Source organism: Oryzias latipes, chromosome 5 (genome assembly GCF_002234675.1).
Source record: "Oryzias latipes chromosome 5, ASM223467v1".
Taxonomy (NCBI): Eukaryota; Metazoa; Chordata; class Actinopteri; order Beloniformes; family Adrianichthyidae; genus Oryzias; species Oryzias latipes.
The window spans coordinates 10,361,044-10,376,598 of NC_019863.2; the positions used below are offsets into that span (position 1 = coordinate 10,361,044).

At 38.4% G+C, this 15,555-nt stretch overlaps 1 protein-coding gene across 1 annotated transcript in view; it reads right to left on the reverse strand.

Moving 5' to 3' along the window:
* Positions 1-15,003, reverse strand: part of c5h12orf10 (chromosome 5 C12orf10 homolog) — a 58,982-nt gene extending 43,979 nt beyond the window's left edge. Inside the window, exons 1-6 of the mRNA XM_004068672.4 lie at positions 14,679-15,003; positions 13,829-13,941; positions 8,118-8,277; positions 5,324-5,473; positions 1,511-1,633; positions 976-1,157 (exon numbers count right to left, since the gene is read on the reverse strand). Of these exons, the coding sequence (XP_004068720.1) occupies positions 976-1,157; positions 1,511-1,633; positions 5,324-5,473; positions 8,118-8,277; positions 13,829-13,941; positions 14,679-14,951 (1,001 nt within the window). The 5' untranslated portion in view covers positions 14,952-15,003. The remainder of the gene's footprint in view (positions 1-975; positions 1,158-1,510; positions 1,634-5,323; positions 5,474-8,117; positions 8,278-13,828; positions 13,942-14,678) is intronic.
* Between the last annotated feature and the right edge of the window lie 552 nt (positions 15,004-15,555).

A 15,555-nucleotide genomic window follows, 5' to 3' on the forward strand; every position in this document is an offset into this window, starting at 1 on the left:
GATCTCTAAATATCCTCTGTGTCTTCCATGAGATAAACACAGACGGAAATTTGAAACGTTATGCTGCAAATCCAAGCTTAGCTCACATCCCTGTTTTTGAATGACTTAATGCGAGTTGGTTTGTGTTTATTCGCATAAATGATTTTATGGAAACAGAGTACCGGTAATTGCGAAATTGCAGTTTTCTTTTGGCATTTCTAGAATTTCGATTAAGTTTTGCGCATATTTGCAATAGAAACGCAGCTATTATTTAAAGTCATATTGCTATTAAAACATTTTTAAACATGAGAAAGGTCAACAATGCATAAATATGCATTATAATGAAAAAAACCTGCAAAGAAACACTTGAGTGATAGGTGTATGTGTGTGTGTGTGGGTGTGTGTGTGGGTGTGTGGGTGTGTGGGTGTGTGGGTGTGTGTGTGTGTGTGTGTGTGGGTGTGCGTGCAGGTGTGTGTGCGCGTGTAAAACGGGACTCAGGTGGCTCACAGTGTTTACATCTTTTTCAGCTCCTGTGGGAGCAATGTGAGAACAAAACCGCTGCCTTGACAAAAGCGTCTCTGTCTTATGACAAACAAGTATTTTTATCTGTGTTAAGAGATCTTCTCTCAGTATAGAACATGTACACCCTCTGCGGGCGGCTGTCAAACGCCAGAGCAAGCATGAAAGCTAAATCATGTACCCTGTTTCATCTCTGTCACAAGAGCTCAAATCAGCTGGAAAACCCAAAAGATGTGCTTGTCGCTGTGTTTTCAAAGAAGCTTGTTGTGGTAAAATTTCCTTTTCTGTAAGACAGTCACAACTCTCCTGTGAGCTCCGCATGCCTGACTTTGGAACTGTAACTCCGTCAAGGCGTTCCCCTAACATGAACGATCAAAAGCTGTTCTCGTGAGGGCAGGACTGACCTTCAAGTGACTTTGAAACAAACGGTGGTTGAGATTCTTGCCTTAAAATAATCCTAAAAACTAAAGGAGTACCTGTTCTGAAAGGAGTGGAGATCAGCAGGGACACACTGGACTCGCCAGTGTCCGTTCTGGTCCGGGTAAAGGACAAACTTGATTTGTGTCTCCACCTGGAGCTCATTCTCCAAGTCAAATAAATGCTCCTTCCACGGACATCCTCCCTGAGAGAACAGTACCACCTCCCCACTGGGATCAACCTGAAAACAATAAAGGACAAGCACAAAATCATGGAACTCAATCATTGTTTGCAAAAACATGGAGATCAGGGTTAATATAGAGCACGACGTAGAATATAAAAAATAAAATATGGTGGCACAACCAATTATCCTTTTCACTTGCAGAAAAATGTCTGAATAAAAAAAGCCATTATAATGACTGTCCATCTGCAACTAGCTTCCACCAATCAGATCGGTGTTGAGGAGTAAATGGCAAGTCATAAATAACTCTTCATTAATAAAGCAAACACAACGGGAAGAACAACCAGTCAGTCACTGCAGCTGCTGCATTTGGCCAAAACGATAGAAACAGAATCTGGACCAAGTTCTGTTACCTGATGTCTCTCCTTGACTGCTGCCTCCACCACCTCACGAGCTGGAAGCCAGGAGGACTTGTAGAAATCCACGCGGTCCATGAACTCCTCCCCAACCAGTTTCATTGCCTTTCTGAAACCCTCCTAACACAATGTCGTTCATTTAAAAGAAAGAAGAAAAAACAAAGAGCGCAAGTTAGAATTATCATTAAGGTTATTAGAAACTGAGATACCATTTTTATATAATCAATTCATTTCTAACATCTGTCACCAAAATTTCACTGAACCGAGTTCTGTTTTAAAGTCAGATAGCAGAGGAGATAAAGATTTGAACGAGCAGCTCCACACAAATCATCACAGTTCTACTCGAGCCAGATCTGTTCCTAGTCTGCAACAGCCCGCCGAGCCGCAGTCTCTAATGGCCTTCAAGAATCACCTAAAGGGAGCTAAAAGGAAAGCCTGACACAATGAAAGATACATCCGGAAAACTCCAATAAGATGAAAACGTGTCTTTATAATGGACTTGAGTGAGAAGCTGTGCTCTCTGTGCTGAAGAACATCTGCTTCTTTCCTGACCGGCTTTTCCACTCGGCATTTGCAACAAAGATAAATAAATTAGGTCCTTTTCCAAGTCTATCTTTGCATCTGCCTATAATTAACCTTCAGGCACAGATTTGACTCCACTGCCCCACAACACTCTGCACATTTTCCATTGTTGTTTAGCCACAGCGACTGTCAACAGACTAGAAAAACCTTTATTTATATTTTAAAGAAATGAAAACTGAAAATATATATGACTCTACAGTTTAGATCACATTTTCTAAGAATAATCAATTGACATTTATCAATGAGAAAAGTTATTTAAGTCCAATTCCAAATATCAGTTTATCTATTGTAAAAGTGTTCCCAGTGGTCTTTTAATTAAAATATTAATTGTAATAATAATAATTATTATTATTATATATTTAGCCAAAATAAAGAAAAACCTGTGTTGCTTTTCTAGGACATAGTTTCTGCAGAGCGGCAGGAGGTCATCAGAAATTCACCTCTGAGTTGTGGGCGGGACTGTTGGCGTGGAGCAACTCGACCCCCCCTTTCCCATCACCCATTTGTTTACACTCTCTCCCGCTAGATTACAGCCCCTCACGCACCCAAGCTAACATTAGCGGTGCAACGAAAATGGTGGGCAATATTGGAGCTATCCAGTCGTACAGTTATGAGCCAGATGTCAGCTCAGACGAGGAAAACAAAGATGTTCATGGATCTATTTGTCTGCAAGTGGATGCATCGGAATGGAGCGGAGCAGGAAGCTTGTGGCCTGCCGGATGTAGCTTCCAAATAACTACAAACTTCATCAAACTGCATTTTCAGTCCACTCCTGATTTACAATGATTTGATTTATAAATACTCTGAAATCCAATTTTAAGCCTAATTTTCTTTATTTTTGTTATATAAATGTGACAAGAAAATTAAAAAATCAACAAAAACACAATTTTCATCAAAGTGGATCTTTAAAAGTCTGGTGTAACATAATGTTAAAGGATATAAAACACGTCTGTTAGCGTTCATCTGAACTTTTAATTTTAATGTTGCTTATAATAAATAAATACAATAAAAATGTTTTTTTTCAATCTTTTTTTAAATATTATTTTATGTTGGAAAATAATCTCCAAATGCTTGCCAACTATTTGTATGACTGTTTTTGTAAATCGGCAAATCCAATTATTAGAATTGTTCAATTCTGAAATATAATCAAGTTCCAGTTCTAATTCTGTAGATATTTTGATATAATCTTCAGATGTTAAAAAGATAAAAGTGAGTAGTTGAAGTTGTGTGTTTGTATCCCTCCCATTTCTGCTACAAATTGTCCAGGCTTGTAAGTTGTTTCTCAGCATGGCCCACATGTCAGATAGTAGAATAATGCAAGCTGTGAATGCTGAAACCACTGAAGCAAAGTCCGTGAAGGTGCATGAAATCACAACATTACTTTTCTTTACTATCTGTGCAGAATGGAAACATTACTGTGCTCAAAGATGTGCATTTTGTTGCAGTCTTGGTTTGAGATGCTGTCTTTTTTTAGCCTTTTCTTTCCGAATGAGTCCTTTATTTTCATATTTAAAAAGCTGCACACTTTTCAGCGCTGCTCCATCTGTTTAATATTTTTAGTGGATCTGTTTGAATCCATAGGTGGTGTTGGGTTTAACATACATCAGAAAGTTTAAAGCGTGGGAATCACTGCAGGGAAAGTTCCTGCCGCAGAAATCTGCAGTTCTAAAATGGAAATTGTCACCAGCAGCATTACCTGCATATTTCATTTGTAATAATATATTTACAACTCATCCTACATTGCAAAAACAATACATTTATGGAGGGGCAAAAAGTTCAACATGGGAGGTATGTAATATTTATCAAAAATAAAGACAGAATGTACAAAAATGATCTAGGAATGTTCATTTGAGGATTTTCAAATAATTTAACGGTACAGAAAATAAGTATTTACCTTCTTTTTTTTTTTTTTTTTTTTTTTTTTTTTTTTTTTAACTTGTCCTGTCCAACAGCTAGGCAGGCAGATGAGAGCTGAGGGCCTCTTGTGTTGGACATATTTTACTTTAACAAGAGGGGTTATTAATCTTCAGACAAACCAAAGGTGCGACTGAACAAACCCCTTTTGTAATTGAGGCCAAACTTTTATTCATTTCAACCATGATTGAAAATCTTTGGTGTTGGACCGGACGGAAAAGGAAAGAAGGGAAGAAGAGGGAGGGATGTCAGAGGGGGGGGGGGGGGGGTGATAGTGAGAGGGGGGGGTAAGACCATGAAGCAGCATAAAGCAGACAGGTTTACTGGTTGTTTATCATTACGGTATGGTTCAAATGTGGTACAAAAAGGGCGGGGCCTGTCCACACACACTCAAATGTTATCAACACACCTGCTAGCTGCAAAAAATGTTCACATGTCAACATGTACACAAAACAGATAGTGTTCACGAACGCATACCTATGCCTTTAAACCAACTAGTGTGAAATCTTTCATTCATTCAATCATGCAAACTATTAGTGCAAAGGTGAGCTAACACCTGTGCTCAGGTGAGTGTTTATGTTCTTCTAAAATGGATGGTGGAATGTGAAAAAGAAGGAGGAGCGCCCAGCCACCCCCAGTATTTACCTTCTATAAACAAGCCAGACTTCTGTCCCTCACAGATGTGTTAGGTCTTCTTTAAGAAGCTCTTCTTTCCTCCTCTCATTACCTGTATATTAGTTAGGAGCACCTGTTTGACCTGGTCTCTTTAGAGAGACACCCGTCCACAACCTTAAACGCTCAGACCAAAACCTCTCCACCACGACCAAGACCAAAGCTTTGTTGCTTTCTTCAAGCCTGGTTCATCATCAAGAGGCGAGACACTTTGTCTCACACATACACAGCCTGGATAGCATCTGGACTCTGAAAAAGGAGCAGTTTCCATTGACTCCCATCCTAAAACATCCAACAAAACACTAACAATTAGCTTTAAAATAAACTGTTTTGGTTTATTAAAGCTCAAATTTCTGCAGAATTGGAACCGTGTTCATTGATTGGCAGGTGAGTGAACTCAAAATTCCCAAAGATTTTATCAGGTTCACCTGATTTGGTGCATTTTTGAGGTTGGTGGAGCAAACTCCAGCCAATGTACCTGGTACCTCCTCAGGCTCCATTCTCTCCATTTGGAACCCAAAGCAATGGTTCTTCAATGGCTACTCTGTTTTCGGGTGCCAATAACATCTACCTCGCCCTAGCAAACAATGCTTTTAACACCATTTGCACTTTGTTAAGTCATACTGTTGGAATTAGACTCACCTCTGTATCCTGACTCTTGCTGTTCCAGCGAGGATTCAAATACCCCACCCGGGAACTCAGTGTGGAGGAGATTTTGTAACGAGCCTTCCCGTCATACTGTGAGATGCCATTGTCTATGGCGTCCACCTCTTCCACAAAGTTTTCATACAGCTGCAGTTAAACAAAAGAGACATGTGGCATAATAATCAAATGCCTATGTAAATGTTCCAAATGAAATCAGTTGAAGACTTTCAGAGAGGAAGCGTCAGCTGAAATGACAACATGCTGGATTGGAGAGGAGCCATTTTTCCGGTGTCAGCTCACAGAACACAAGGAGACATGTTTAGTGAACAAAGATCACATTCTGAGAACACCACCAGGTTAATTTATCAAAGAGCTGACATTTTATGAGTCGAATGCAAATGAAACTGAGGTTTGGAACAAAAAAACGGAGCGTTCAATTTGTTTTTTTTAATAACTGACAACAAGACATGCATCACTTCAAAAATACAATACAATTGATCATTTGGGACTAAAAGGAAACAGACATATTAAAAGAATAAGTGACCTAAAAAGATATATTATTTATTTTGGTGTCATATTTAGCTGACTGAAATGACTGAGAGCCTTTGGGTACCAGCAGCTCCTGAGGGTTTAACTATTTAACAGACATACATGACTATGTAACAAGAATTGAACACGTTTGTCCAAAATGTGGAAATAAAAACATTTATATGTTTTTAATTTTTTTTCTAGTCTATAATGGTAAATGGCGTACATTTATATAGCGCTCTTCTACCTCTCTTTACAGTCACAGTCCCATTCAACCAGTCACACACACATTCACACACTGGTGGCGGCTCCACTGCCGAACACTGGCGCCAACCTTCCACCAGAGGCAAGGTGGGGTTCAGTGTCTTGCCCAAGGACACTTTGACACATGGGGGGATTAAGGCGGGAATTGAACCCGCAATATTACGATTGAAGGTCAACCGCTCTACCACAGCCTCCCCATAATCTTGAACAAAAGAATAACATTGTTGCTTACACTACAATTGAAAAAGAACAACAACAAAAAAGATGGCTACCGGTACTTAAAAATGACACAGATAATAAAACATTCACTAAAAATCACATTTGGTACTGCAAATTTAAAAGAAAAATAATATATAAAAACTAAATAATCCAGTTTTACCTTTGAAAACAAAGACTGCAGGTAAATTGCCTTTACAACAGTCATACATACACAAAGTGCTCCAGTTATCTCAGGTTTAAAGGGTGTATTCTGGTTTAAATCAGGACCAACTGAAGAACACTTCAAAACCGTTCAACGTTTCGGTGCTGTCTATACTCCGGTGCTTTAATGTTTGTATTTTGGGTCGTTGGGATGTTGAAGGGACATGAATTGTGTCCGAATTCCCTTCCTAACCCCCAACTACTAAAAAACTATATAGTGCAGCACTATATAGGGCCCTGAATTTTAAAAGCAATTCGGACACCATGCTCACTACTTTTTTTTTAAGTTGAATATGACGTCATCGATTTCATGAAGTTAAGATTTATTTGATAGGAGCGTTTTGCAACAATTATTTATTAGTCCACTGTCTTCTGAAGATAAAAACATTATTAAAAAAATACATTTAAATACATTTCTTTGAACAAAAATTGTTCAGATGCAATGCATTGTGGTCTATGTTCTCCAATCTCGTGAGCATCGATGCTCACTGGTTTTTCGCAGAGACTTCTGGGAAGTTTCTAGGGCACTCGATTTGGGAATTGTAGATTCGGACAGAACTACAAAATGGGGACCACACTACATAGTGCACTATATAGGGGTTAGGGTGGGAATACAGACATAGCCAAAGTCTGTAATTGAGACCTAGGCTGCACTTTTTCCTTCAAGACACACTGGTGTTTTTTTGTGGTGTTTTAAACACGTTCTTGTGGCAAATTTCTGAAGATGGTGACATAGATAAAAAAAATTCAGCATAAAATTGCATGTCAGAGGGTTTCTTTATTCATAGTCTTGAGATGTCTGCACAGATGCTCCAAAGCAGCTCCAGAACATATTCGAGCCTCCTCCATGTTTTACGGAGCAGACAGTCTTCTTTTCTCTGAACTTCTCCCTTTTGGACACTGAGCTGGTGTGCCTCGAAAAAGAAAATCTAATCTGTTCAAAGCACCTTTTTCCAGATGCTTTGTGACTTCTCATTCTGAACTTCTTTCTTCCTGGGACTTGCTTTCAACAGTTGCATCTTCCTTGATCGTCTCCCATGAGGTTAACTTGGCTCAAACAGCAATGGCGCGATCTGACACTGACGTACCTTGATCTTGAATTTCACCTTTAATGTCTTTGGAGGTTGTTCAGGGATCTTTGATAACCATTTCTGTCACCTGTCTCTTAAATTTCCTCTTGACTTCCCAACCAGGGAGGTTGAATTTAGTCCTCTGAGCCTTAAACTTCTGAATCAAATGTGCAGCTGTTGTCACAGAAAGATCAAACTGCTTGAAGATGGTCTTAAAGCTTTCACCTTCAGCATGAATATCTATGATTTTCCTTCCCATCTTGAAACCACTCACTATGTCACCGAACAGATAGACCAGAGACTATTGTTACTTTTAAATACTAACAAGTTTGAAAACACTTGTGGTTTGAGAAAAGACATTTCAAGAAGACGTAATTTTTTTAAAGAAACTGTAATCGATCCTTTTAGCTTTTTTTAAAAATAGCCTCTTTAGGTTTGGTTTTCTATGTAAGGCATTGTAGGCTATGTAGGTATTTTTGGGTGTTGGACATCAATTTGTAATCTCTTACCTTGTTATACAGCAACTCCACCAGCCGGTCATCCTCCTTCAACTGCATCAGCTGCGCCAACAACCGACGGCCAAAGTGTAAGTAGATGAGGCCGGCCGAGCTGAGCTTGGTGACCCATGGCTTCTCCGGACACAAACTATTGAAGCTCTCGGTAAAACCCCTGAAGAGCACAAACACAAAAATAACTGAATTCAAGTATTGCCAAGTTCAGTCGGTTAAGTGCAGAACTGGCAGATAGGAAATCAGGGTTCGATTCCCAGAGGGCACAATGAGCTTTATCCAGTGTGGGTCCTTGGGCAAGACCCTGTCTAGCCAAGGGATGGATCTCCCTGTGCCAGTCCCCAGTCTGGATAAAATACAGGGTTGTGTCAGGAAGAACACAACTCTCTGCAAAACCACCTGTGCAATCAGTGAAAGCTGATTTGCTGTGGCGACCATGATGGGATAAGTCGAAAGGTGAACAACTCAATCATTCTATTTAATGTTTATTTTGCGTTTATTTTTGAAAATATTTTTTCTTTAGTGCAATTTTTCAGGTTATAAACTGACCAATCGTCTAAACTGACAAACCGTATTCAATAAAAGTACGTGGTCTCACATCAAACATTGGAAACATTTCGACAGTTTCTCCTGAGCCCGCTTTGGAGTGGTAGGGGTGTGGCCTTTCAACAAGCTCAGTCCTGATTGGTGAGTGGTTGCCAAAGAGATGTTGATTCAGACCAACTCGGAACAATCCCTACTCACGGACGTGATCTGGCCTGACTGCAAACTATATTCATGTCAAATACACGTTTCTGTAATTAGCCTATTAATTTTAGTACTAAAAGTCACTAAAATGCCTTGTGTTATCTTAACTTTTCTCAATAGACTAAAACCTCAAGACAGTTTCAATGATTGGTCAGCAAAATGTCATCAAAATGATGGATCTAACTGCTATCAATGTAAAAATCAAAGGTTTATAGAGAATTAATGCCCAAATTTACCTGTAGAGCTGAGGCGGAAGAGAGAACAGAATCATCAAAAGAGTATTTGCTCCAACACTAAAATCACAGTAATGGACAATTCTTCACCACTCCTTGACATTTGTTTTCTTGTGCGTGTTTAGAAGTGAGAGCGCAGACGAACACAGGGCGCCTCTGCCCTGACAGGTGCTGGGATGGGTGGTCTCCAGCACAGAAGAAGCATTTAGTTCTGGTGTAATTAGGGTGCTTGGGCTCCAGCACAGAGGAAAACAGAGCGGCAAATGAATGAGTGACATGTTAGAGGAGTGGGGGGTAATCACCTCCATTAAAGGGCTAATTGGCCAAGCTGTGACATTCCTTTGCTAATTATCACTACATGATAATTAGGAGAAAGGAGAAAGGAAAATCCCTGAGTGGAATGGCTGTGTGGTTTTAAAGCGGGCGTAAACATTACTCTTTAAAAATGTTACACAACGGTAATAAAGAAAACGATTTGGTTTGAGGCGAGAAATTAAAATTTGAAGCAAAACATGGATGATGGCTTTGGCTTGTGGTTTTTCAGGGCGTCAGCCATGACACTAAAAGCAGTTGTGTAACATCAGAATCCAGAGCAGAAACCCCGAGCTTTTAAAAAGAACTGCAATCAACGAGGGATTGTTTAGCAGTCTCCACAGGATGGAAGGATGAGTGAGGTCGCTTCAGAGACGAAGGCACAGAAATGTCGTTCTCAGGTCCACTAAGGCACGTCAGAGCAGTTTTCAGGGTGTTTCAGGAAGCACTGTAATGAAAGTAGAACTATAGCACCTAAAGTGGCCTCCAGAGAGTGAGGGTTGATTTTTTTTTCCGGCCTGCAGCATTTTCCTCAGTGTGCCGTACAGTCACAACATAAAGGACATCTTGATGTTTCGGCCAGTTATTGTTCTTTGTAAATAAAAAAACTGAAAAAGAATTGCCAAAAATAAACGAGTGAAGTGTGTCCACATAATCAAGAACAGAGAAATGGCAGCCCTGCTGTGTCCATAAACCCTCCATTAAAGAGATGTACCCATTTCTATACATTTCCAGGCCTAATCTCTAAGCTTAATCACTTGAATTCAGTGGTAATGAAGCACAGAAAAGTACTCATTAGCTAAGACTAAACCCACTACTGATGTCATTTGCGGTTATCTGCAGCAATCTTAATTGATAACTGATCCAATTTTCTGCTTATGATTATTTTTTGTTTGGTATTTTCCATCTCTCCCTTCAGAAATATATCTTTTTTTTACTAATAAGGAACATCTGAAGATCTGGGGCAGGTACATTTTTCCTGTAACATATATGAAGAAAATTCAGCTCAAAACTCAAATTGTTGTGAATTAGAAGACGACAAAAAAAAGACCATTGGAAAAAGAGATAATTCGTTAAATACCCAAATACACTGGATGGGTCACAAACTCTCTGCTCCGCTCTATTGTTATGCATCCACTAATAACTGAATAAATCCATGAACGTCTTTGTTTACCTCGTCTTAGGTGGTATCTGACTCAAAACTGTACGGCTGGATATCTCCAATATTGCTCGTCATTTTTGTTGCACCGGTTATGTTAGGCTGTGGTTGTGAAGGGCTGTAAGCTAGCAGGAGCTCCTAGTAACAGTAAAGGGGAAGGGGGTGCAGGGTTAGTCCCGCCCAAAAATCAAAGGCGAATCTCCAATGAATTTCTGCCGCTCTGCAGAAAATATGTCCTAGAAAACGAGTTTTTTTGTTGTGGCTAAAAACGGCATCATCATAAGACCACTGGGAACACTTTTACAATAGATGAAAAGATGATTTCTACACATTTCCATACCTAATCTCTAAGCTCAATCACATGAATTTACTGGTAATGATGCAGGGAAAAGTAATCATTCGCCAAGACGTAACACAGTATTGATATAATTTGTCATTTATCTGCAGCAATTAAAATCAATAACTTATCCTGTTTGCTGATTGTAATTCATTTTTATTTGTGTTTTTTTCCCTGCAGCCTGTCCTTCCAGAAATATTGCAAAACTTGAGTTTGAAAAAGGACATTTTTCTTGTAAACGTTGGGAAATTAAATGTAGATGTTTGAACAAATCCAGAAAAACTTTTTGGCAAAAGTTACAGAAGTTGACTATTTGCAGCTTTTATTTGGTTCTCAGTACAGTTCTTAATCATAAATCATAATCAGTCCAGGAAGAAAATGATGTTTTTACATCAGAGCGTGTTCTGTAAAGTAAAACTTTGAATTATTTTTACTGGATACAAAAAAAAAAAAAACAGCAGCGTAAATGTTAAGGTGTTTAAATCTGCCATTACCTGCTGTCAAACTCGCAATACATATTTAAAAGTTTAAAGAAATGCTTTTACATCGACTCGCTCTGCACCAAAGCTACTGTCAACTTCATGTTCTTCATTTAATCTTGTCCAGTCCCATTTATTTCTCCCATCACAGCCATATGAGTGACAGCCCCCCCCCCCCCCCCCCCGCTAACTGTGATGTGGCAGACTCTGTGCCTTATGAAACATCAGCAGGGGGGCGATCAATTGAAGAAGTGCTAATTATCACTAACCACCTGCCAGGAGAAGAGTCCTGTCAGATCTTTGTCATGGCCATAAAAGCCATTTCTGATTGTCATTAGGACACCTAACTGGAATGAACTTATCACTCAACATCACGGCACAAACATTAGAAGGAAACTTTGGAAGATATTAAAAATAAAAAGCTTGGAGCCTGTTCCGCCTTCTAATCAGAGCGCTTCAGGGAAATCATGAGAGGAGCTACTGGGAAATGTTTGCTCCCATTCATTCATCACGCCAGATAATGACGACGACAGCAGCACTTTTATGTTGGAGCAGCAAAAGCCCACGACTAATATCAGAGATGAGTTATGATAGGTTGCCAATTTTGTCTATCAGAAACTAAAACTGCTTTTTATCAACTGAAAGCCAAAACCACATTAACCTGGTATTTTTTCAAGATGACATTTGAGCAAATAATTCAATAACTGGGGATTGAAGTTTCTTAAAAGAAAATAAAATCATGAAAAACGGTTTTCTCACCAACAGGAAACAATAGCAAAACGATGGGCCAGTTGTTCAAAAAGTTTAATCTGGATCAAAATGATCCGGATTTGGAAATCACATTTTTTCGTTAGCAGGATCAGGTAATCCGTCTTACTTTTATGCCGGTTTTTCAAAGCAACATTGGACTGGATCACCCTGATCCAGATACACAGTTTTCAAGATTACCAAATCCAGATTACCTGTGCTCTAAATGGGACAACATATGACAACACGGGCTCCCAGCTTTGTAAAGAACAGGTAGAAGAGCCAACATGGGGTCACTGTAAGAGTTTGTTATTCTGAGACAAAACACAAAAATAACAAACATCCACTTCCATTCATAATTTCTTTTATGACCCCTCGACTGAATCACAAAAAATAAAAAAACAAATATACATTAACAAATACATTGTGGATATTTTGAAAACGTCTTAAATAAAATGGCTAAATGTCCGATAGTTAACAAAATAAAGAATGTTCAGGGAGTTTTTTAATCTGAGGAGGAGAGACCAGCATTTCCAAGCTCTGCTTTTAGGAGGCGGATCTGCAGTTCTGCTTTGGTTGTTTTTACTTTACTGAATAGCTTAACTGGTAGCCTATGTCTACTGTATCTACTTCATCACTGTTACAACGGTTACACAAGTCAAGAGCCAAATATAAATAAAAGTATAAACCCTAAATGAAACAAATGTATTATTTGACCAATTTTAAAGTTTTTCTACATTTCCCTCCTGGAATCCACCTTTAAATCCTACCCCCTGTTGGGATCAGGATAATCCAGTTTTTTTGGATCAAAGTTATCCAAATCCTACAGACAAGTTTTGAACAACACAAACTGAAAGTTTGATCCAGATTAGAACTAGAATTGGATCTAATCCGATTTCAGATTCCTTCTTTCCCTTTTGAACAATCCATTTTCAAGATTTGATCCAATCCGATCACCAAAATCCGATCAGCTTACCTTTGAACAACTGGCCCAATGAGACAACAATTATTGTTTGTGGACCTTAAAGTGTGACCCTGATCATATTTTGATCTACTTAAAGCATTCCTAGTGGTCTTTTAATTAGAATTATGTCTTTTTTGGCCAAAAAGAAAAAAAACTATCATTTTCTAAGACCCAGTTTCTGCAGAACGGCATAGTTTATCAGAAATCCGCCTCTAAGTTGTGGGTGGGACCACACTACACCTTTGTGTCATCAACCCCCACAAGGAGGCAGGACCAGACAAGATTCCTGGACGAGCTGACAGACGTCCTCACCTCCATTTTCAACCTCTCCCTCAGCCAGAGGACCGTCCCCTCCTGCTTCAAGACCACTACTAGAATGTTACCCAGAACTATGAACAAGTGAACACATCACCACTGTCATTTAAGTCCCTACATCAGCTAGCAGTTAAGCTTAATGGTGCAGAAAATAAATACTTGTCAGATCTCTACGTGGTGCACAAACCCCTAAAGGATTCTCTTCAGGAGGCAATCAGCAGGTAAAACCTCAGGTTTACTTTATCCACTACACGCCTTTTATCATGGCTTTTTTTGATTTGCTGCACTTTTTAACACATTTCTGTGTTTTTCTAGATGTTTTATTTGTACTAATTTAAATGTTGTATTTGTTATCAAAATTAAAACGCAGGACAGTAACCTTATTTTAAATAAAGTTGAAAAAAAGAGAGATTAGTACCTCTGATGGTGGTCATAGCGATGCCTTTTTGGGTCAAATTCTCCTCCAACGTCGACAACAACGTCACATTCGGCCAAAACGGCGGGGTCCCTGCTGCGAACAATCTCAGCATCCTGACCCGGGAGCAGCAAAAAATAAACACTCTGATTAGGTTTTAAAAGAATGAAAATTAATGTTAATCAATTATGGAGTTCATATTTGCCTCAAGCGTCCTGCATTTTCATACATTTGCATTTCAAAGCAATGTCACCATGATTTAATATACGAATCTAAGCTTTAAAAACCGTTCCATCATTTTTGAACTCATTAAATTCCTACATTATTTTTCCATAGTTTCACATCAGACTATAGGCAGGTTTGATTATACTGATTGATATAAATTTGTATGCATTTTTATAACTAATTAGAAAGCAGGACTATAATGACTCTTTTTCCATTCAATGTTTTATTTGAACTGGTAAATGTTTAGGCACAAGAAAAAAATCTAATGAAAACAAATACCTAATTATTGTTATTAATAAATAAATGATAAATTGTGATAAAGAGATATACTTGGGCAATTTATTCTTTAAAAAAAACTACACAAGGATACTGTACATTTAATTTGCTGTTATTGTATTACGTTGTACGCATGTAGTTACCTCGAAGCAAACATGACATTTGGAGATTGCTCTTAAGGAGATTACTTTATTTCTACAACAGCGCCTCCTTGTGGTTGTTTATTAACATTACACTTGAGTCCAATATTTTTTGAAACTCCTCAAATTAGGATTTGTAATATAAACATGACTCACTCCTCGCCAATTTAAATATGTCTAATTTATTCAATTGTAAACGGCAGCGTACTCACAGCGTATTCCGGTAACTGACGAAGGAAGAAGCAGGCTAAAACCTCGTCGCAATGAAAAGTGCCATTGTGAGTTCCAATCTTTTTAGCGCTCATCTTTTTTTCTTTGCGGATTCTCTTGGGCTCACTTGACATGTGTCGTTTTACGATGCAGCTACAATTTACTGTGAATACAGAGCTGTGTGGTGAACTCAACAAACTACCGACACGTTTGCACAAAGGAACATAAAACGATATTTTTGTTAATTTACGTAAAGACACGCTAACAGAAAACATCAACACGAGACTTCAAACGAGGGCAGACAACGGCGGACTGTTTTGAGAGCCGGACCGGATATGACGTATTTGCACATGTGAAGTTTTTTTTTTTTTTTTTTTTTTATTGTACATTTTTCAATTTATAGACATTCACAGTCACTTGCACAATAAACAATTGTTAATATCTAACACACATATAAGACCTAAAAAACAAAAAACAGTAATATTTTTAACAATGTTTGTACCTTTTTTTTTGCACATGTGAAGTGGATAATTAATAAAACCACATACGTTAGCATTTTTTATTTATTTTTGGGAACTTCAAAATCATTACACAACATAATCACACTCAAAAACTGAATGGGCAAAACAGAAAGAAATAAAGAGGAAAAAGAAATAAAATCTAAAACAAGTCTTGTTAAGTGGATGGATGAGATCCTAAAAAATTAACACAGTGGAAATTTGTGTTTTCCTGTTTGATGAGTATTATTTTCTCTTGTTAATTTTTCCTATAACCCTTCCTTTACAATTATTTAACTTACAATTTCTTATTTAAACGCCCCTTGATGTAATTACTTTGTGTAAAAGTTAATTGGTTTTTTTATGCACCTGTCTTTTTGGA